This window comes from Alternaria dauci, chromosome 3 (assembly GCF_042100115.1).
Source record: "Alternaria dauci strain A2016 chromosome 3, whole genome shotgun sequence".
Taxonomy (NCBI): Eukaryota; Fungi; Ascomycota; class Dothideomycetes; order Pleosporales; family Pleosporaceae; genus Alternaria; species Alternaria dauci.
Window position 1 is genome coordinate 2,250,347 of NC_091274.1, and position 21,592 is coordinate 2,271,938.

General features: G+C 53.5%; 9 protein-coding genes across 9 annotated transcripts; 3 read left to right on the top strand and 6 right to left on the bottom strand.

The window, feature by feature from the left end:
* Positions 1-57: 57 nt before the first annotated feature.
* ACET3X_004387 (uncharacterized protein) lies at positions 58-2,193 on the bottom strand (the record flags this gene model as incomplete). Its single annotated transcript, XM_069450585.1, has 1 exon — positions 58-2,193. One exon carries the CDS (start codon positions 2,191-2,193, stop codon positions 58-60), a length of 2,136 nt encoding a protein of 711 aa, XP_069308365.1.
* Positions 2,194-3,053: 860 nt separating this feature from the next.
* On the bottom strand, positions 3,054-4,272 carry ACET3X_004388 (uncharacterized protein; the record flags this gene model as incomplete). Its single annotated transcript, XM_069450586.1, has 3 exons — positions 3,847-4,272; positions 3,513-3,788; positions 3,054-3,458 (listed from the first exon to the last, which is right to left on the bottom strand). The coding sequence occupies exons 1-3, from the start codon at positions 3,982-3,984 to the stop codon at positions 3,054-3,056; spliced, it is 819 nt and encodes a 272-aa protein (XP_069308366.1). The 5' UTR covers positions 3,985-4,272.
* A 1,176-nt stretch (positions 4,273-5,448) lies between these two features.
* On the top strand, positions 5,449-6,882 carry ACET3X_004389 (uncharacterized protein; the record flags this gene model as incomplete). Its single annotated transcript, XM_069450587.1, has 1 exon — positions 5,449-6,882. The coding sequence occupies one exon, from the start codon at positions 5,449-5,451 to the stop codon at positions 6,880-6,882; it is 1,434 nt and encodes a 477-aa protein (XP_069308367.1).
* A 313-nt stretch (positions 6,883-7,195) lies between these two features.
* On the bottom strand, positions 7,196-9,124 carry ACET3X_004390 (uncharacterized protein). Its single transcript, XM_069450588.1, has 2 exons — positions 8,981-9,124; positions 7,196-8,927 (listed from the first exon to the last, which is right to left on the bottom strand). The coding sequence occupies exons 1-2, from the start codon at positions 9,101-9,103 to the stop codon at positions 7,320-7,322; spliced, it is 1,731 nt and encodes a 576-aa protein (XP_069308368.1). The 5' UTR covers positions 9,104-9,124; the 3' UTR covers positions 7,196-7,319.
* A 1,033-nt stretch (positions 9,125-10,157) lies between these two features.
* ACET3X_004391 (uncharacterized protein) lies at positions 10,158-11,616 on the top strand (the record flags this gene model as incomplete). The annotated part of the gene is made up of 3 exons (XM_069450589.1): positions 10,158-10,750; positions 10,797-10,908; positions 10,957-11,616. 3 exons carry the CDS (start codon positions 10,158-10,160, stop codon positions 11,614-11,616), a joined length of 1,365 nt encoding a protein of 454 aa, XP_069308369.1.
* A 411-nt stretch (positions 11,617-12,027) lies between these two features.
* ACET3X_004392 (uncharacterized protein) lies at positions 12,028-13,113 on the bottom strand (the record flags this gene model as incomplete). Its single annotated transcript, XM_069450592.1, has 1 exon — positions 12,028-13,113. One exon carries the CDS (start codon positions 13,111-13,113, stop codon positions 12,028-12,030), a length of 1,086 nt encoding a protein of 361 aa, XP_069308370.1.
* Positions 13,114-13,779: 666 nt separating this feature from the next.
* ACET3X_004393 (uncharacterized protein) lies at positions 13,780-14,808 on the top strand (the record flags this gene model as incomplete). Its single annotated transcript, XM_069450593.1, has 1 exon — positions 13,780-14,808. One exon carries the CDS (start codon positions 13,780-13,782, stop codon positions 14,806-14,808), a length of 1,029 nt encoding a protein of 342 aa, XP_069308371.1.
* A 784-nt stretch (positions 14,809-15,592) lies between these two features.
* On the bottom strand, positions 15,593-16,075 carry ACET3X_004394 (uncharacterized protein; the record flags this gene model as incomplete). Its single annotated transcript, XM_069450594.1, has 2 exons — positions 15,593-15,705; positions 15,757-16,075. The coding sequence occupies 2 exons, from the start codon at positions 16,073-16,075 to the stop codon at positions 15,593-15,595; spliced, it is 432 nt and encodes a 143-aa protein (XP_069308372.1).
* A 1,059-nt stretch (positions 16,076-17,134) lies between these two features.
* ACET3X_004395 (uncharacterized protein) lies at positions 17,135-19,921 on the bottom strand (the record flags this gene model as incomplete). The annotated part of the gene is made up of 4 exons (XM_069450595.1): positions 17,135-17,556; positions 17,606-18,028; positions 18,077-19,187; positions 19,238-19,921. The coding sequence occupies 4 exons, from the start codon at positions 19,919-19,921 to the stop codon at positions 17,135-17,137; spliced, it is 2,640 nt and encodes an 879-aa protein (XP_069308373.1).
* Positions 19,922-21,592: the final 1,671 nt, after the last annotated feature.

A 21,592-nucleotide genomic window follows, 5' to 3' on the forward strand; every position in this document is an offset into this window, starting at 1 on the left:
GTAGATCATATTTGCATAAACACCCTAGCCTTTCTTCAACAAGCATCCATCATCAGTCTACTCGTACTCATAGTCCTCTACAAACCCATGCCCACGTCTTCCGAAGAGCGCTTCAATCGCAGCGGTAGCCTGCAGCTGTGCTTGCGTCTCCTTGACCTTCTCCGTCTCCTTTTTCAATTTCCTCAGCTTCGCTTTCTCCCTTTCCAACTCGCGCTCCTTGTCTCGACGCAGTTGCTTAAGTTTATCGTGCTCAATGTCGCTGTGCTTGACTCGCTCATAGTCTCTCAACCTCTCTTCTCGTTCACGATCGCGAGTTTTCTCAAGCTCCAAGTTACGCAGGCGTTCGATGTCCAGCGAGGAAAGTTGGTCTGTGAGATCGTGGACGCTGCGCCAGGGGTATGGAGTAGATGAGCGGCCAAGAAGAAGAGGCGAGCGACGACCAAGTGCCAGTGGATGGGTAGAGTAGCTCATAGAACAGTTAGTGAGGAGCCTAGGCGCATCATGAGGCAGAAGCGATGACCAACTGTACCAACCAGCAGCTTTAAGTTCAGCACGAGCTTTGTTGACATCATTCTCCAATGCTCCGCTTGAGTCAATGGCATCGAGGAAGCGTGTGCGGTACGAACTCTGTTCACTCTCGAGCTTGATGAGATTCGGCGGCTCTATAATGGTGAGGCTAATCGATGTAGTGCGGTACTCTGGGTTTGAAGTACTTGGTGCTCTGACGAGGAACTTGCGTGCCCAGTCCTTGAGGTCCGCATCAGGCTCATAACCCTTGTATATTTCCTGGAGGATGGCGACGGGGTCTTCGTTGAGTATGCCATAAGCGTTCATCCTGTCCAGGGCATAGCTCTTGCAGTCGTCGAAGCCCATCAATGTGCCGAGCTTGGCAAATTGCACATCGACAAGGACGCATGCATCAGTAGTTGTTGATTGAGGTTTGATGATTGGTGACCCTCGTCGTTCGATACCCAACCCGGCAGCAGCAGCGGCGAATGGTCGTGGATCAGGACGGTAGGAGCCGGTATGAAGAAACTCCAGGAAGCGGATGAAAGTGTCTTCAGATACCTCCTGGTGCATCGTAAGAAAGCGGCTGCCCACTTTATCGAAAGCTTTCACAACACTTGGGAAACCATCCAACTTGTCTCCATCGACGAGGATGGGCCTGTCTTTGAACATGAACTCGACCGATTTGGCACTTGGTGCGAGATGTGCACGGCGTCTGGTCTCGAGCTCATGACGTCGTTCGTTGTATGTTTGAACTTCCAGCTCGTGCACACACTTGGGCTGGTCGAACAGAGGCTTGCAAACCTCTCCGTACCACTTGTGCACTTCGCTCTCGCACGGCCCCTGCACATCGCTATGACAGTGGCTGCAGTTCCACTGCTCTCGATCTTCACGCTCAAGTGCCTCTCTTCTTCGTGGATTGTAATACTTATGCTCAATGCAGCGGTCATTGGGCGAGCTGTGTCCATAGTTCAGCGGCGACAACTCTCTGCCATGTACAGCTGAGAGCTTCTTGATGGTGAGCATAATCTTGCCGAAATGCACGTCGTGATTCAACCGTCCGTAGTCCACCTCATATTCTTTCTGACCACCACAAGCAACGAGGAAGTATGCATGTATCATGTGGTGAATCAGAATCGCAACGATGTCTTTCGCGCTGGCGTATTCGAGCGCGTCCACATTCAGGACGATTGAGATGCGCTTGACATCGCGATTCGGTCCCAGTCTGTGCGTGTAGGTAGTACCTGAGACATCAGAGCCCAAGCTGGCGACATCGAGAAAAACGGCGTTTTTCAAATGGCCGGCAAAGAGTACTTCGTCCAGCTTGTTGAAGATGCGATATGGGATCTCCTGGATCAGTCCATCCCTCTCGAGAGTTGCAGCCCGTATCCTGATGCTCCTGAATTTTCCAGCTGTGTCAACCCAGTTCTGTTCCAGTTGGTCAACGAGGAAAGCAACCGCCCAGTCGATGTTCCATCCAAGATCTCTCTCGCATCTCAGGAGAGGATCCTGAAGTCGCACAGCAACGCTCGACAGCGGACGCCGATTATCATAAGACTCGAAGGGGATATAAAGATCTGGCTCTGAATCAGAGGGGTAAGATTTGGATCGAGCAAGCCCTGCTCCGCCGAAGAGGTCACCACCGTACGGCAACAACGCAAGTGGATCAACAGAACCGAGAGTCATAAGACAGATCAGAATGGGTTGCGTATAAGGCTGGGGTCCTTGGCAGAGCGTCAAAGTGTCACGAGTTTATGGGCCTCTGCGCCAGGTAAATTCCGTCCTTCTCTTATAGTTGAATAAGGCGGGACCGCTGCTGCTAGTATGCGGCATGGCATAGTCATTCACATCCTCTCCGTTCAGGATATTTGTGTTCAGCACGAATGATTACTGACCTTAGCGTAACGCATGCGCTATCACATATTGTTTGTCGTGGTCAATCCAAAGGCATGGGCCCGCTGTTCATCAGCGCAGTCCTATTGGGGCAAGATTAGAACGAGATTACGCACTCCAGTCCTTCTTTGGCACAACAGCTCTGTGCCACGTCTGTAGGTCGAATTTGCGTGGTACGAGGCAGGCGAACGTAATACATTGTTACACAGCGCGAACGCTGGGACGGAAGTGGAGGTTCTGATAGGCAGACGGCGTCTAACGCCGCCTCTTCGCTCAGTAAGTACTAACAGAGACGTGTCCTCGCATGGGTTAGACAGGATAGCGGCATGACACAGGGGGGAGGAGTGGTCGAATACTAGATCGAAGTAATAGTGTATATTTAGTGGTAGCCGCAACGAACACCAGTCGCGGTTCCAGTGGCTGAACAGGAAAACAGATGGGATATACAGAGCACGTAAAGGGGACCGAAAATGAAAGCGCACTAGATGGTGAAGCGCCTGACTGGTAGCCGAATCTCGTTCCCCGAGTTTGTCGTAACACATGAGCAAAGACGGGTGATGCCTCATTCTGACCGTTGGGGTTCCCACGGTCGATTGGTATATAACAGCGAACAGGACTCCGGACAATCGCGCTGTCATTACCAGGCCTGTCATTTAGTAACGGGGGCGGTCGTCGGGACGGCCGTACTCGTCGACAGGCCTTCCGCTGACGGAACCAGGACGCGAACCAGGGCGCGAGCCGGGGCGCGAACCAGGACCCTGGCTCCTGCCGCTGCCGTCACCGTAGTGCTTTCGCCTGAGAGCAGCTAACCTCTTCTTCTTGGTGTGCGCATTGATGTATGTGCCGATGATGAAACCGACAATGTTGAAGAAGGGCACCCAGGTGGTCTCGGGCAGGAACTGCTGGGCGAAAGCCAGCGAGATGGGCGAGACGACCCAGCTGACCTTCATGACAGGCCAGAAGCCAGCCTTGACCGTCGCCTTGACTTGGTGGAAGGTGCGGGCGCCTGCGATGAGGGCCATGGAGACGAGGTACACGCTGTTCTGGATGGGCGAGATCTGCAGCCGTTAGCGACACACTGACGTAGGCCGGTCGACGGCGCTTGGACTTACAAGCAAGTTGCTGAAGAGAATCTGCAGGATCTTGGCCTTCAAACTCTTGCGTCCCTGGAAGACCTTCTGGAGGGCGCTAATCAAGACGTGCCCAAGGGGCGCGCTGATCAAGGCGCCGTAGATGGCCATCTTGGGGACACGCGAAGTGAAGTAGTGGCCCGACTTGCTCCTGTCGTGGGCGATCCACGACGCCAGGAACTCCTGGAGACCAGACAGAGTGCCCGAAGTCAGCATCTTGGTGCGCAACGGGTTGCTCTGGAGCTGCTTGAGGTATGCCTGACGCGCCCACAGTCAGTGAATTGGCTCGTCACATGCGGAATCGCACCACACTCACAGCGAGGTATCCATTGGGACCGCCGCCTTTGGTCAGAGCCTGCCCGAGATTGTGCATTACTCCATCCTTTCCTTCGAGAGCGTCGGCAACAGCGGCTGTTGTCTTGGTCGTCGTCTCCTTCTCGAATTTGACCGACATGGCGCCTCAATGCGATGCGACGGCAGCAGACGGCAGATGGGCGCGTGTAGGGGATGGTGCTGCGGTCGACGAGATGTTTGTGGGGGAGTGCGGATGTCGACGAGCTGGACGGCGACGGATGGCTGGGGAGGTAAACACCTCGGGTCCAAGCTTTAGCGCCGACAAGACGCGGAAGCAGGTGTCGTGATCTGACAACAACAACGAACCTCGGCTTGACGACTAAACCTCTTGATTACCAGCCTGTCGTCTCTCCACACTCTTTGCGTGCGGGGATGCTGTGGGAAGTATCCGAGCCAGCTTGGATATTGCGTACCTGGCCGCCCTGATGCTTTTTGCCAGCGGATAAGAGCGCGTCGGGGCTCGCCGCCTGTAGTTGTTTGCACCGAGCCACCTCGAAAAGTCGCTCCGGGACTCACACGGCCCATTGGCGGCTCTTTCCCCAAACCCAGATTGTGATTATCATGGGCCATGGCGAGTACAGTTGTGCACAGGGTCGATTGCGTCGTCATTACAGGGTACCCTTTGCTCTGGCAAGCGCCATCCCCAAGCCACCTCTTTCGACCTCTTATCGCCTAGTCAATCATCTTGATCTTGACATCGTCTCAGGCCGACCACATGCCCAGCCTCTCCACTACGAATGGACTTGCATCGAGTATGCACCGCGTGAACGAGAGACGTCAAACAACAGCTCGCTGGTATTGACATCATCATGACGACTCGTCTGCTCACTGCGATAGCCTGAGGTGCCACCGAGCGGAGTTGGACACATTTGTTTGTACTACTTCGACTTTCTCACCACATGCAACTGCATGCAAACGCTCCCCGCATCATGGCACACTTTCCATCTTGTTGTTTACGCCGACCTGAAATTGCCGTGCATGTCCTTTCGTCGTTCTATCTTTTTTTCCTTTGTCTTGGTCCAAAGCGTCGTCAAAGCGTTGTCATTCATTTCGTCGTTTGTATCCCCAAGACAACAACAAACACTCGAGGCATGTGCAGAGACCGTCAGAAGGCCTCAAGTACTGATAGTCGGTTGATCACGCGGCCAGGTCAAACCCGCAACGTACAAAGCTGCCAGAATCCGCATTGCCCGACAGGCGATGGGCCCATTTCGTAAATTGACCTTCTCTTCGCCTCTACTTGTGACTTTTTCGTTTGCTAGAGACTCAGCAACACTTGGTAGATTAATCCTCTTGCCACTGCCTCGAGTTCTCACGTCGTTCCTTCCAAGCCCTCACTCACCCTCGCAGGCTAGCGTGTGCGCATGTCTGCACTTGCCTACTTGGGTGCCGTCATTGTCGTTGTCTCAGAACAGCAGCGTCGACCCTGCGCCACGCCCTTTCACACCTACAGCTTTTGCCTCTATTCCTCCCCGCAGATTCTTTGTCGCGTGCCCGCCCTGTGCTAGCAACCGTCAATCCCAGTACCCTTGGCCCTGCCGAAAATACAAAACACCACGCCGCCATGGGGAAACGCATGCGAGTGCCCAACTGTACCCACCTGGACATGGACCGCGTCTTCGGCCACGACCAGCACTGCAGCGTTTGCGGGCACTCACCTTCCATCGGCTTCCTCTACGAATGCAGACAGGACCATAAAATCACAACCCTTCGCACCCTACTGTCAAAAGAGCAAGACCGAGTTGAGCCGGTCAAGTCGGAATTGCGACAGGAGCTGGAGAGGATTGGGCTGAGCGAGAGCATTATTCGTAACGCAGAGAGCGGCCACTACACAGCCATGCAACTGAAGAAGCTCAAGGCACTCAAGCTGGAGCTACAGCAAGTCATATCGGACACGCGCCAGGCTACCGAGGCCAGCGATATCGTGGCTAGGCTTACAGCTCTGGCGGGAGTGACGTACAGCACCGATGGGACGTTGAATAGCCTGCCTGCAACAGACTCAGTGAGTATCTTCCAGACAGTGAAAGCAGCAGGCCCCCAACTAGGTGATACTAACGAGATGAAGAATTCTCGAGCATGCGCTCTCCGAGCCTGTCATAGCTGCCGCCCGTACTATCGAGATCGTCTGTACATTGCGTTTCAAGCAGTAGTCAATGGGGACTTCCCGCCCTTGACCGAAGAAGACTCAGACGAACTCCCGATCAAATCCGCCCAGATCATGCGTACCATTGGCACCAGGGTTCAGTCCTCCATGACCTTGAACACTGCCCCCTCGACGCTGCCCACATCAGATTCCTTCGCTACGTCGACAGGTGTGCCGCACACCGCGTCATCCAAAACTACTGATTCCAGTGAAATCACATTCAAGACCACGCAAACCGACATTGATGAGATTTCTGCACAGCGCCGCCCTCGTCGTAGATTTTACAAGATGGGACGCCGTTCTTCCGTCGACATAGCCCGTTCTCTCTCTCGTGCACCCAGCCTCCTTACACCCCAAGGCCTCAAGTCAGCAGTCCAAGGCATCTTCCGACCAGGCCGGGAATCCAGCTCCGAAGGATCTAACATTACCCTTCCACTCCCGCGGACCGGTACAGTTCGTGACAACACCAGCTCTCCCGCCATTGGCGAATTCGACCTCGGTGCCTTGCGCCGCGTCAGAAAAGAGAAAGAGCGTAACGAGCTCAAAAACGGGACGTATGCGGGTGGATTTGAGGACGTCACCACACATACCACAGCGGCCAACAATGCAACAGCAGGAAGCGACAACGCCACCGACTCTGAACTCTCAGTATATTCCTTCACATCTGATGGGAACGAGAATGAGAACGTCGAAATTGAGGGTGTTGCGATTACAGAAGAAGCAGCCGAGACGCACGCGGCTGACATTGTCACCCTCCGTGTTCCGGCGAAGGAGAAGATGGGGGCTATGGTCAACACCGCAGAGGTGGAAGAGGACGCGGACATTGGAATTCAAAGCATCATGGCACAGGTGTGAGAATCGCGCTTTGCGAAGACTCTGGACGAAACACATGCAAGCATGATGAACGACGAGAGAGATGAGATGTGTTTCATGACTTGACGATAACGGACAGACTATGCTCGATCAAACAGGATGACGACTTGGTAATGGAGACCGGGAGCAAGAGAGTAATGGCATTTGGGCGTGGTGGCTCTTGTTTCGGGACCCGCATCCTGCCCACTGAATGCATTCAGAGATGGTTAGAGCAGCATCATCTTCATCTGCGATAGAAAGCTTTTCCTGAACACAGTCATTGAGTATTTGAGTAAAGGGTTCATACGCTACGGACGCCTATTCCCTGGTCCAGTAATGCATAATCATGATATTTCATCTTTTCTTTCCCGGTCCTATAATACATGAGCTACGTTTACAAGCACGCCACCAGCCAACGCCTCGGAATGGTCGCAATTTTCCTATCTGCGGCCAAGCTTCCACCTAGCAATGCGTGTCTGAATATCATCCCAAGTAAAGTCCTTCCTCTTGAGGCCTTCCTGCTCACCCTCTTGCAGCACAACAGTCGGGGCGCCCGAACCGCCTCCAATATTCTTGACCTGTCCACCGAAGACGTGACGAGCAACTCTTCTCAGGTCCTTGATGGAGACATCTTCAATCTTTTTGCACATCTCCTTGACGCCGACTTTACGGCCGTGAACCTGGACTTGCCTGCCAAGGTCTTCTAGTTCTACCATTCGGCTTTCGAGGTTCATGAGGAGCGAGGAGCGGAGTTGGTTCTTTGCGCGCTGGACTTCAACCTCGTTGAGCGCGGCATATCCCGTCTCGTCTCCTAGCGATTTGAGTTCGCGGCACATGACTTCGAGCATTTGGGCGACGTGCGACGGGGCGCATGATGACGCAATGCCAAATAGGCCGCTGTCGGTGTAGCTGTGGTTGAATGCAACGCAAGATTCTACCCATCCGTGCTGGTTTAGTACGTTGGTGTAGAGACGCGAGTACATTCCTTTTCCAGGTCCACCTGCACTGAAGGAACCACCTCCACCGAGGAGTGTTTGTAGAGTTGCGAGGGCGTAGATGTCGGGCGATGAGATGGGGAGGGCTTCGAAGGCGAGGTGAATGTGCGATAGGCGGGGGAGCATGGGGTTTGCTGGTGGCGGGATTGGAGGCAAGGTGAGGAAGCCACCGGTATATTGCGACGGTAGTGATGTGTCTATCGGTGGGAAATCTAGGTCGAGTGATGTGTTGACGGAAGCGTTAGAGGTAGCGGATGTGGAGAGGTTCTTGAAGAAGGGTATCTTGGAGAGGAGTTTCGAGGATTGCGGCGGTGCGCCCGTGGGTGTGGGGTGGTCGGCTGTGAACACCTGTTGTTGCGGTACAGGGCCGGATGCTGTGCTTTGTGAGTCTAGACCGATGAGCGATGGACCAGTTCCCTTCTCCATGTCGCCAAAGTATTGTTCTGTCAAGCAGACGGCTTCGTTGTGGTTTACGCCAGCAAAGGCTACCACTATCCTGTCGGGCTTGTAGAACTCCTTTCGGTATGCTTCGACGACGGCGCGGTTGATGAACGGTAGGCGCTCCTTGGGACACAACAGTGGGTTGCCTAGCGTGTTGTCTTTGAAAGCTGCCATGTGTACGAGTTCAGGCAGGATCAGCTCCGGCTTGCTCCAGATCTCCCCAATCTCGTAGTCGGCTGTCTCGAGCTGTTGTTGTATCTCCTCTTCGGTGACTAGTGGGTCCCGGATTGTTTCTGCAAGGACACCGACAGTCGTGGGCACGGCGGAATTGAAGGTTGCAGACTGGTACATGAGCGACTCGCGGCTAGAGGCACACTGTATGTTCCCACCCAGCGTCTCGATCTTTTCCATCATCTGGTCGCCGGTGGTGGAGCGTGTGGACTTGAAGGCGAGGCGGTCGACGATGTGACTGACTCCGCGCAGTGCATCATTCTCGTATCGTGAGCCGGCGTCGACATAGACTCCGATGCCCGAGAAGTGGCCCGGCAGAGCCTCGGTAGCGACGCGGATGCCATTGGGGAGGGTGGTGATCTGGTCGAGTTCGGCGGGGTCCTGGATGGCAGTTTAGAAAGGCTTCGGCTTGCTACGTGAAACTCAGTGCTAACCCTCTCTTCTGCAACCGCCGTGGCAAGACTCCGTCTACCTGCGCATGCTGCTGAGCGTGTGAGCGACGCAGACGTCTTGGACAGTCCGCGCGATAATGGACGGTACGTGTGTGGCCTTAACATATCTGGTGGTGTGTTATGCCGTGACGGCCTTAAGAAAAATTCCATTGGCACTCATGGCCCTGACATAATACTGCGTCACGTGCGTGTTCCCACGATGTCGGGAACGAGCGGCCCCACCCCGCGATCAGCGCATCAGCATGAGCTCTGGAGTGTCCATGGTGGTTTCGATGCTTTGATACATGTGCGGGGAATTACTCTTGGTACGACAACTGGGGTGGTGGTGCAGACATGGGAGGTGTTAGCAGAGTGCGGTGGGTTTCAGACGCCATCATGTCATGGATGTCTGGCAGCTGTCGACGGCGGCTGTCCGAGGGTAGGTATCAGACCGGACCATTCCACATGACCTTTTTGAATCTTGGTCGGCAAGGCCCCAACAAGACATGACTTCATTATCGCGACTCTAGAACCCTATTACCCGTATACGTTAACGGCCCGCGTTCTTGGAGGACCCCATCGCACGCCTAGAGGTGGCCTGCTCCTCCCAGAGCTCGTTCTGGTTGCTTGGCCGCCGGCTCTGGCCCCGTTGGTGCGCCATTTGCATTGCATTTGCATTTGCAGCATTTGCCCCAGTGCCTCAGACACACCCACCCGTGTATGCTCTTGTAAACTGCCTTGCCGTGTCGTCTGTCAAACGCTGTCGAAACGTGCGCATTCACACTTTCCCGCATACCATAGCCTAGCTGAACGCTTATACATACACACCCTCGCCCTGCGCCGCTAGGCGATGTTCACCACAACAACCACGCCAGTTCTCCCAACTGCGACTGCTGTCTCCCCCAATCCCACGTCCCCTCGGCCCACGGGCGTCCACAGAGGCATCAGCTTCCTGCGCAATCTCCACCTGCACTCAAACAGCCAAGCCGACACTCCACGTGAGGATTCCCGAACGGGAACACGACCACGCGCCTCAACACACACGCCGCCCGCCTCGCCTGCCTTTGCTTCTTCGTCCTCCCACCCCGCTGTCCCCGGTCGACAGTTGCTATCGAGGAGCCAGACAGTCGACAGCCAACTGCCGCCGAGCGACTCCCCGCCCGCCTCTCCGAAACCAGCCATGACGAGAACCCGTTCAGAGACGGCCCAACCTCAGCTCCAGGTGCGCAACAACACGGGGCCAACGCCCACGTCAACACCAGGGCCTAGCAACGCCCAGTCAATGGAAGGCGCCCCCGACAGCACAGGCGCCGTCAAGCACCTGCCGTCGATTCGCTTCATCCCCCACCAGGATCCCCGAGCCGGCAGGCCTTCGTTGATCTTCCCCACCATCAACCGTACCCTGCCCGACGAGAATGCAATCCTCCGCGTAGGAAGATACTCGGAGCGCGACAACACACCCGAAGTCCAGAGCAACGCCCCGTCCGCTGCAGCCATCGGATTCAAGTCAAAGGTCGTCAGTCGGAAGCACTGCGAGCTGTGGTGCAAGGACGGCAGCTGGTATATCAAGGACGTCAAGAGCTCGTCGGGTACCTTTTTGAATCACATTCGTCTAAGCCAGCCCAATGTCGAGTCGAAACCATTCCGAATAAAGGACGGCGACATCGTCCAACTGGGCATCGATTTCCGCGGAGGAGAGGAGATGATTTTCAGATGTGTCAAGATTCGCGTCGAGTGCAACCGCGGCTGGCAGCAAGGGCTCAATACATTCAAGTAAGTCTGTCTACCAGCACTAGAAGCCTACCACTAACCTTCACAGTAAACAAACCCACCAGCGACTACGAGCACTTGCCAAGAGCAAGAAGGAAGTCACAGGAGATGCTTCGTCTACGCATACGTCCGAGTGTGCCATCTGTCTGATGTCCATAGCGGTAGGTCTTTCCTGATTCCACAGCCGACTTGTACTGATCAGCACACAGCCTTGTCAGTCACTTTTCGTAGCACCCTGCTCTCACGTCTGGCACTACAAGTGCATTCGTCCCATTTTGAATGGTCCCACTTGGCCCAACTTCCTCTGCCCGAATTGTAGGGCGGTAGCGGACCTTGAAGAAGACGTAGAAGACATGGGCGAATTCGAAGACTGGGAAGGCGATGAGGAAGTAGTCAATGGTGCGACGGCTCCCGATGCCAGCGCAGAGCAAGGAGACCGCCACGTCACACCTCGTGCCTCTGTTGTCCCCCTCAACGGTGCCGATATGGACGGCGGTGTTGATCTTAGCGATCTACATCACCAAATCACAAACATCGAGAACCAGGCGGCCTTGGAAATTCCTGATCGCCAGCTTACACCTCCAACATCGTCGGTCACACAGCCCGTCTCTATCAACGTCAATGGAGCCAACGAGTATATGGGACTGTCGCCTCTGCATCCTAGTAACGGCAATGGCCTAACGCCTGATCGCGTACAGGATGGCCCTATGACTCCAAGGAATGACGCCGGCCCTTTTGTTCTCGATGGTAGCGCTGGACGCGCAGCAGGCAGCCGGATGCGCGACACATCTCCTCCGTCTGACTCCGACAGCAGCGGACCGCGAAGCAATAACGGCGCACCGACGCTACCTCCTGTATGCTTCGACTAGTCAATCACTACGTAAGCAGGGTGCCTTGGCCAACTCTTTCTCTTGTTCCCTCGTTTCGGGGTTTCTTTTGCATCTTTTCAGGCGTTCTGGCGTAATCAAAGCGAAGTTTATGATGGAGCAGTGAATCATGTTGCAATGTGATATATTTCAAGAGAAAGCAAGATATACAGGTAGTGGAAGAGCGGTAACTAATGTATTGTACCAAAGTCAACTGAACATCTGCGTCTCCGAAACTATCAGCGTGATAACTGCAGTCTTTTGGTAGTCGTGCTATTGGGGTATCTACAACATAAGAGTAGAGATTATAACTCACAAAGGCCAACAACGATCATTACGTATGTAAACATCAGCTCAACATCTTGACATTACACGTCATCCTTTCTCATATTTCCAGTCATCCTCTTCTCACTCTCACTCACACTCAAACATGCCACCCATAGCCCTCCCCTCATGACTCGCCCTCCACTCCTCCAACAGCACCATAACCTCCTGTCGCGTATCCTCGATGATGCCATCCATTTTAATGTCGTTCTTATCATACCCAAATGGGTCCTCCAACTGCACGCCGATTCCCTCGATACCATAGAGGGTGAATGCGATGATAGCCACAATTGGTACACTCCACCACCTGTAATCATCTACAATGGCGAACGGCAGGACACAAGCATAGAGAGCCAAGACCTGCTTTTGGTGGATCAAATGCGCGACGGGGATGGGCGTGCTGTGGATGGTTTCCATGGTACCATACGCGGAGACGAGAGTGTTGAGCTGAACCGTCATTTGCGAGGAGAGGGGCGCATGGAACCAGCCCCTGTCGTGGCCTCGACGGATGTAACCTTCCAGGAGGATTGTGAGTTGCAAAGGTAAACCGAGACCTTGGTCTTCGTAGCCCATCAGGCCTTCTGGGAGGAGTGACACATATTCGTCCTTCTTCATGGGCGTTGTGCCATCGCCGTTTTCGAGCGTGGCGGTGGATGACCCGAGAAGAGGTGTGGTACTCGTGCTGTTCACAAGAGTAGGCGGGAACGAAATTGAGCCAAAGTTGGAGCCTGTGCGATCGATGTAGCTGGGTCGCCTGGATACGGGGCGGGAGCGCTGCGGGTAGACGCTTGGTTGTGGGGGCAAAGAAGCAAGACTCGCAGGCGGAATATTGAATTCCGCGCGCAGATTGTGCTTGATGGAGTAGAGGACTGCTACGAGAACTCGTACTATCTTCTCCGTGTCTCTTCTCTCCTCTTCTGTGGCATGTCCGTCTTTGTCTCGCGAGTTCACCAGACAGATTCGAGCGAGGTTTCGTACGCAGGTTCCGATTGTCGTGAGGCAGTTTCTTCCGGTCCAGAATCGGTCGTAGCCTGTGCTGTTTCTGAACACCAGCATCAGACCGACTACGATGGAGAGCGAAGGTATAATGGTGGCAGGGATGGATATACTGTCTACATAGCGCGTGTCGATGTAGACGATCAAGGCGGTGAAGAGCGAATGGAGTACTACTGGCATCAAGACTATATTGTGTATAGCGCCTTTCGAGAAGCGAAGAACGAGCGGTAGACGTCGAGGTTTACGGCGGAACGCGTGGGCCAGAGGGTAAGTCGGTCGACGCGCCGGGAGTGTAGGCGACGACATGATTGATGATGATGTCGAATTGAAGCTGAGAGCTAGAGTGACAGTGTTTTGCGCGCCCAGGGCGAGTTGATAAAGGTGAAAAGAGAGCCCGCTCTCCTATCTCCCCGCGATACATGTGAGGCGGTAAGTGTGGGGACGATATGGGGAAGACGTAAATTGGCAGGGATGCGCGCCGTGGACCGATTCGAAGGTTTCCACATGAAACCTAAACGACGGCATGCGCCAGCGCGCACCAGCTTTTGGGGTCTGGCACAGATCCGCTAAGTCTGTCCACGAGGCGCAATCGATGCGTGAAAGGGAGTGTTGACTTCTCAGGGTCCATCATCACATGCCACATGTAAAGACGGGTTGACAACGTGAGACCCACGTGCGGGCCGATGACGCGATAAGCATTTCCCGAGCACACCTCGGTCGAACGCGTGCGTGACTTATTTTCTACAGCTCAACACCAACACCATGCAGCCTCGATAGCACCGACTGTCCTTCCCATACGCTTCCAAGCCTCCCCTAAGTGTCTTGCCACACATTTACATCCTCAAAATGGATGACCCACATCCAAACTCCACCACAATTCCTGCCTCCACCACTGCGAGCCAACCAACCCCACAACCCGATGCGATACCTTCACCCCCACCACCTTCTCAACCTACATTCCTGCGAAGACTGCGATTCCTCCTCCTGAGGTACCTCGCCAAGACCGCCGGCACCACAGACCGCACACTCGTCCGCCTCGCAAAACTCCTCTCTACACCAAATGGCACTGACGTCCTCCTCTGCACAACATCCTATACCCTAACCCTCGTACACGCCGTCCTCTCCCGCGTCCTCGAACGACGTCTCGCATCTATAGCCACGGAGATAGCCGAGAAAGCAGAGGGTGTCCTGCTTCCAGGCGAAACTCTTATAGCCACCCTCCCAGCGCCCACAAGCACAAAAGTCATCGCGCAGGTGGTTGGAAGTTCAAGAGCCCTTGCCGGTGTAATATCAGACTTCAGGATATTCGTAAGATTGTGGGGAGTCTTGGGGCTGTATACCTGGGCCCGGGATACATACCAAGACCCGTTACCACAAGATGCCAGCAGGAAAGAGAAGATACTGAGGGCATTGACGTGGTCGGCAATAACGTCATGCGTCGGTTTCCAAGTCCTAGAAAACGGCGCATATCTTAGCTCAAAGGGAGCCTTGACAACAGCGAGTTGGGCGGGAGATGTGGGCAAAGCACGAGAGAACGCATGGTGGCTTTGGAGTTCGAGGTTCTGGGCCGCATATGTTGGTGTTGAGCTTATGCGTTTGGGTGTCCAACGATGTTACCCTTCGCCGTCTTCACCAATGCCAGCAAGTCAGGGTGATGGGGAGAAGGAGGATAAGATCCAGAGGGAAGAGCGGATAAAAGCGAAGAAACTAGAGAACTGGCTGTGGTGGAAGGATCTCGCATCCAACCTGGCATATGCGCCCATGACTGTCCACTGGTCAATGGAGAAGGGACTACTGAGTGACTGGGGTGTTGGGGCTTGTGGCATGGTCGCTGGTGGAGCAAACTTGGTTGATGCATGGAGGAGGACCGCGTGAGTAATGCATCCGGCCACTCCAAGTTGTGTGTATTCTGTGGCTGCATTTTTATGAGGAAAATTGCTCCGAACTTGACCTCTGTGGCCTTCAGAGCTTCGGCTTCTGAGGTGTTTGAGCGGAGCAAAGGGTAGAAGGACCTAAAACGAGAGTGGTCGGTTCTGGCTACCTGACTCGAATACTGATGACTGCGTTTTCCTTCAGTTCACGTATATATTCACACGAATCATTACTTGAGCAACGACAATCAGCAAATGTCTAGTCGTTCAGCTCACTCTATGCGCATTTGGTAAAACGTACGCTTCTATCTCGTGTTGGACAGACAACAAGGTGTATCGAACCCAATGTATCCAGCAAGCCAAGCACAATGCCATCAAAGAATAGTAATAATTGTCCAGGTTTCCACACCATTGCCAGCTCCATCGACTCTTTCGGTATTGTCAGACCTCTAGATCCAACAAAAGCGAGAGCCTGGCAAGTGAGGCTGAAGGCCACTTTCCCAGTAACACACTGGACAGTTTGCTGGTCGGTTCAAATTTATAAAAGGTAAGATATTCAGTACACAGCTGACTTGGGAATGTATTCAAACGCTTCATAAATATATACATCAACAAACTACTTCCTACGGCCGCAGGGTTCATTCTGGAAACAAATGTCTTGTAGGACACATTGATCCCTCGTTACAACTCGCCCCCCGACAGCATCTTCAAGCCCTGGCGAGCCCTTCGCCTATGGTTCCTGCCAACATTCATTCCAGAATCTCCCATGGGATGTTTCTAAAACGTATCTACCACCCAGAGCAAGCAACAAAGCCATTGCTGCTGCTTGCACCGGTGTGAGTAATCTCTCCTGCACGCTGTCCCCGAGTGTTGAAGATAACACGGTCAGCACCTGGGGAGCCTGAAGATATGGTCAGCATATGTTCTATGATAAATCTTCTCGCCAACTTACCACCAGTGTAAGCACCCGAAGTCCTCAGCGGGAACTCTTGGTAGGGTCCAGAAACGAGGAAGTCAAAGCCCTCGTAGTTGTTGTACGTGTGAGGGTAGTTGGAGCTACCAGCTTGACCGCCTTGAGTGTAGTAGTTGTAACCCGAGTTGCGTGCAGCAGTGACTTGAGCGGAGGTGTAGCAGGTTGAGCCGCAACGGACGTAGCAAGATTGTCTGGCCTCGACGGCGGCAATCTCAACTGCCTCCTCAGCAGGTGCTGAAGTAGGAAGGGCAAGAGCGATGGGAGCGATGAAGAGGAGGGCGTTGATGAGGAACTTCATGGTGGCGGCTGGAGAAGAATAAGACGACGAGCGAATATCTTGTCTGAAGCTGTGTAACGAGGGATCGGCGGGGCTGTTTGACCTGTCCTTCAAGTTTATGGTACAAGATGTCACCTTTATACCCTCATTCTACCTAGGTACTTGTCATCAAAATAGTCCAGTGGTACACCAGCGGTCGCCTCCGAACCATGACGGCCCTAAAAAGGAAGATCATAACTCGAAATTAATTAACTGCGGAGGCAGACGGCGTTGGCATACTTCCGAAAGGAACAGTTGCTCCGCGACAACGGGCAGTGGGCGTCTCTCAAGCTGGGGTACAACGGCCTATCACAGACTACCACTTCGGGCGTGGCACTTGCGACACCATACTAAGCATAGGCCCTTGGCCCTTCTATACATCAACCACCCTCTCACGTTGCTCATTCTCATTTGTCCTGAAAGTCATATCTTGCAGGAAGAGCCGCTACCAAGATGACCGGACTGTCGTACTCCCTTGCGCCATCCCATACCCCAACACATGCAACTTCTGCAGATCGGGAAGGTGAGGAAAATGATTCGCCGTTTATCTCCCGGGACTAAGATGATATGTTTCAAGCTGCTTATCGCCAGAAACCTCGTGGTCAGGCACATGTGGGTGTACGATAGGCTGAGTGCGGCTAGGGATCGACAGGGAAGCTCGGCAACTAGTGCTGGATGCGGAAGGTGGGCCTGGGCATTGGGTGCAGGAGTGATAGACTGGGAGATCGACTACAGTGACGGTAAGGGCGGATAGAAGGCACCGAGTAGAGCGAAACCGGCCGCTAGTTGTTGAAGGAAAAGTTGGTTGTTGGACTGCGTGTGCTGGATGCCATCTTGACTGTTCCTGATTACCAATATCCATGCAACTCACCCGGCATGCTTTGAGTGAATGAGATGTGCATAAAGATAAGATCGTGATACATTCATGGTCGAATGCAACCCCCGATAATGAGAGCGGTATTGTACACCATGATCCTGCCTATACAAAGGGCCTGCACATGTCCCGAGATCCAGACCAGCTGGCACTGTGAGGAGCCTAAGCTAAGCAATATAGGCATACAACCCGTCATCCTCTCGTTCCAAGAACTCCTTCTCAATCAAGCGATCAATGTTCCTCTTGATACCGCTGACCTCCAGTGTTCCCCTGTTCTTCGTCGCCGATATTGTCTCACTGACCAGTTCAGCATGGCTAATTCTTTTCCTTGCCTTGAGGATCCGGACAATGGCGGCTTGCGTCTCGTAATTGCGGTCGGCAGCGACGCGTTCGTGGGTCTCCTTGTTCTCAGCTGCCGTTTCCTTGAGTTGAACGGTATTGACCTTGATGCGGTACTTGGGATCCGTGAATGAGGTGTTGAGTGTGAAGGTGTCGGTTTCGTTGATCTCTCTGCCCTTGGGGTGCTTGGTTAGAGGCCGCACCTTTGCGCATGCGAGGGATTGTAAAGTGCGGTTAAGCTCGGCCGTTGCTGTCAGGTGTTAGCAATGCCAATAGGTTAGATCGAGCGCGTGGCTTACGCAGTCCAGTGGCTTGCTTGAGGTAGTCGTAGTCGATGTGCTCATCCTCTTTACGGCCATTAAACAGTAAGAGGACGATAGCCTGGAAGGACGACACAACCAACTCCTTGAGTCCCTTTGGAAATCTGGCTTTGATTTGGCAATGGGCAAGTGCGTGCTTGAACTCCAGTTTACGGCCCGAATGCTTGATCTTGTAGTGTGCTTCAAACTTGGTGATCGCAGACTGAATTTCCGGAGGCAAAATCACAGGGACGGTTGGGTACGTAGGCCAAGCCGACGCAGAGAGGACGTTGACATTAAGGTCGAGACTGAGCTTCTCGTTGCGCTCCTCGCTGATATTCTTGTACGAACTCATTTCTTCTCGCGAGAGTTCGATATCGCGAAACATTTGCTCAAGGTTGGCAGTGAAGCCAGCACCGCACTCTGTAGGATGTTAGCATTATAGCAAACAGCCATTGCATGGATACACACCAATCTTTAACCTCGACAACATACTCCTCTCAGCATCTGCGCTCGCACTTCTGCCCATCAAAAGTCGCCTAGCCAGGTCTTTCTTGTAGAAAGCTTCAAACACGGCCTTGCCGTGTAAGAAGCGGAACAGATCGAGAACTTGATCAAGCTGATTGTTGACTTCTGTATCTTCGTCAAAAACACCCTCGTCGTTATCTTCCTCGACTTCTACAGCAGCAGGCTTGTCGGCTTTACGACTAAGCTGGGCTGGTATCGCTTTCGCACCCCCCCTCAGCAGCATGTCGACATATTTGGCAATCATCTCGCCAGTCTTTGAGTTATCTGTGCCCCAGCTTGCGGAAGTCTTCTTTGTTTTGTTCATGAACTTGTCGAATGCCTCTCGTAGACCATGGCCCAGCTCCTCGTCTCTGTGGAAAGAAACCTTCCATATGGTGTCTAGTTGACGCTTCAGCGTAAGTAGCTGTACGATCATGTTTTCTTGCTCTTTATCGTTGAATACAATAGCTGTGCCTTCGTCCTCAATCCATTTGGTGAACCCTGGCCGCAACTTTGCGCCCAGTTTCCTACGTTCGAGCAATGAGTACAGTAGCTCAAGATCTTCAATGGCATTGGCCTCCAGGAGATCGGCAAGCTCGTCTTGGTTAGCCAGTCGGGTCTCCTTCTTAGATATCAGATGATCCTCAAGCAATGTGAGGAGCTCCCGCTTGGTGGTGTTCGGAAGGCTGAACATGTCGACTCTCTTCATCTCGCGGTCCATCAGCGCTCTTGCACTGCGGACGTATTCGGGTAACGATTTTTCAGAACTCTCCGTATCAGCCCATTTAACCACATACTGCTGGCTGACTTCCATTAAGCGCGACTCGAAAGCATGTGTGTAGACTTGCATGTCGTGGAACATGTTGACCGTCTTGGAGAACATCTCGCTGTCAAGGTCGCAGCCCGTCCGGTCAGCAGTGACGAGGTCGCAAGCGCCATCGACAATGCGGGAGTTCAGTTTTTCGTGTTCGAAGATGACGGAGCGGAAGAGGTTTATGGCGATTTCGCGGAGAGATTCGTGTCGCGGGAGTAGGTAGGCGCGGTCGAGATAGCAAAAGATCCAATCGAGGTATTTCTATAGTTTGTCAGTATACCTGCATTCGCCCCAACATAGACTTGACGGACCATCTGACTGTTCCATACCAGCCAGGCATGCAATGCGGCTCGCAGTACGTCAACGTTCGGCCTGCCCATACTCTCCTTGACCTTTGCCTTCAGACTTCCGCCCACGTAGTCCTTGCATTTTGTGATCAGACGTTCCTTGATGTCCTTCGCCATATTCTGCCTACAGACATTCTCTACACCTCTGTAGAGCTCTTCTAGGCTGAAATCGACATCGCCTTGCCGGAAAATGGTATCCAGGGCCTTGTCGATCTTCTGCCACGTTTGGTCCAGGAAGGCTCTGGGGTCTACCTTCCTTGTAGGCTTGAAGTTTTTCACTACCAATCGCTTGGGGCCGCTATTGGCGTGCATATTGGGCGCTGCCTTGCGCATGCCGTTGCGTTGGCCGTTTGCCTTTGCAGGACTGTTGTCGGGGCTTGACGTGATGTCCACAACATCGGCGTTGGTCGATATGCCCGCCTTCTTGCTCGGGAAGTGATACATGTCGGCTGTGCTCATCTTGGCCATCGATGCTGGGGGTGTGGCGGCCTCGGTGCTAGCTATTGGAGAGCTGTCTCGTCGTGTGCGTTTGGTGGTGGGCGATAGCGGCGCTGCAGAGGCGAGCTTCGGCTTTGTTTGTGTGGTGAAGAGCTCCTTGATGGTCTTGCCCGAGTGCTTCCGTTTAAGTGCACCTGGATTGGCTGACATTGGACGGACGTGGGGAAAGACTCGGAACGTGATGAGTTGCGGAGCTGGATATGTTAAAGCCGCGGCGATGGCAGTGACGCGCTCGACCTTTCCTTTTCGGGTTCACTAATGACGATATCGATAACGATGGAACTTGGGAGCACACACCTCGACGTTGACAGGTCTTCATCAATCCAAATGTGCACATGGGGACACGTGAGCTTTTTCCCTCACCATGCTTCTGCGCGACCTTGAAGCTCTTCGGCACGACTGTATGATCGACAAAGTATCGTGCGTCGTGCCACACATCTGTCATCAGCCACTGGCATCTGCCACAGGTGCCTGCCACAGGTGCATTGCTAACGTCGCAGCTTATCCTCTGCACTCGACAAACTTCGACTGCATACCATACCAGTCCTCTGGATTGTGACGCCGGTTCTTGAGCCTGTACGGCACCATCAATAACAGGTTGTCTCAGATCACTTTCACTCATTGTGTCTGCACGCACGTTTACCAGCATGTGATTGTAGGGTTACTTATCGCTTCCGCCGCCGCCGCCGGCCGTTATGTGTTAGCAATCGCAGCATACTTCTACCCATTACTGCAACCCTACCCAACAGCTTTGTGCGGCCGCTCATTGCCATCGGGCGGCCCATTCTATTATCAGATATATGTTCCCTAGCGCGTACCTGACTGATGTACATTCCGGCTAAAATACTCTAGGCTGACACCCATCACAAGGGTTTGGGGCTGAAACCTTGTGGTCAGCCTTCTGCACACCTTTTGGCCGCTCCTTCGTCGAACACTCGCCCATTCCTACGCTGGGGTCATATCTTTTATTGCTATCACGCGCCCCCTATCTTTTCCATTACGTTTACACGGCCAAACCACCTCTACAGTACCTGTTTAGTAGCTACAACTTGGCATACAACACGTACATTGGGTTGCCAAACGTAGCGACACACTGTAGTCAACGTTGACTTGTGCCCCCACGCAACACTTGTGGGGTACCCGCTTCCCCAGGACGGTTGCCGTTTGCGGAGACCCGTACGCACGCGAACTCTGATCGGGCGCATCGTCATACCCCCCCACATACAACAGACACTGTTCTCGTACCGCACCCGCCATCGCGGAACATAACTCGTGTAGCGATTGTGCATCACAGCGGATCTACAACGCTGCCAATAATAGTCTTCTTGTTGCTATTGTAGTGCTACTTACAAGCATCTACGCCAGAAGGCTGAAAAGCGCCCAATTCTAGCCCTTTACAGAATGCGTGCATCGCTTGCCGCATCACTTGCAACACCACGCTCTTACCCCTGGTAAGGCAAAAACACAGCTTCAGCTGACTAGGCATCTTTTTCTGTGCTCATCATTGGTCGAGCTTTCAGATTTTGCGAGTTTTGTCACGTAAGAGTCGACTTGATAGGAACTTTCCCACCTACCACTGACGGCCACAAGGCCAAGATCACAAGGATTTCACTGACTACTCAAACTTCTAAAACATCATTAAAACCCTTTATGAAAATTTCCAATGCTTACTAACAGGTCTCTACTCGGGGTTGCTCCTCTCGCCCGGGCGAGAATGAGCATACAACCCACGCGGGATATCATACACCTCGCCCGATGAGCCACCCTACTGGTGCCGGACCAAAGTGCTGGGTTATATCATCATGTACGTGCGTCGATGTC

Coding starts and splice junctions, on each gene's coding strand:
- ACET3X_004390 (XM_069450588.1), bottom strand. CDS start 9,103: ATGTTAAGGCCACACACGTACCGTCCATTATCGCGCGGACTGTCCAAG. Junction 8,928..8,980: donor CGGCGGTTGCAGAAGAGAGG/GTTAGCACTGAG, acceptor ACTGCCATCCAG/GACCCCGCCGAACTCGACCA.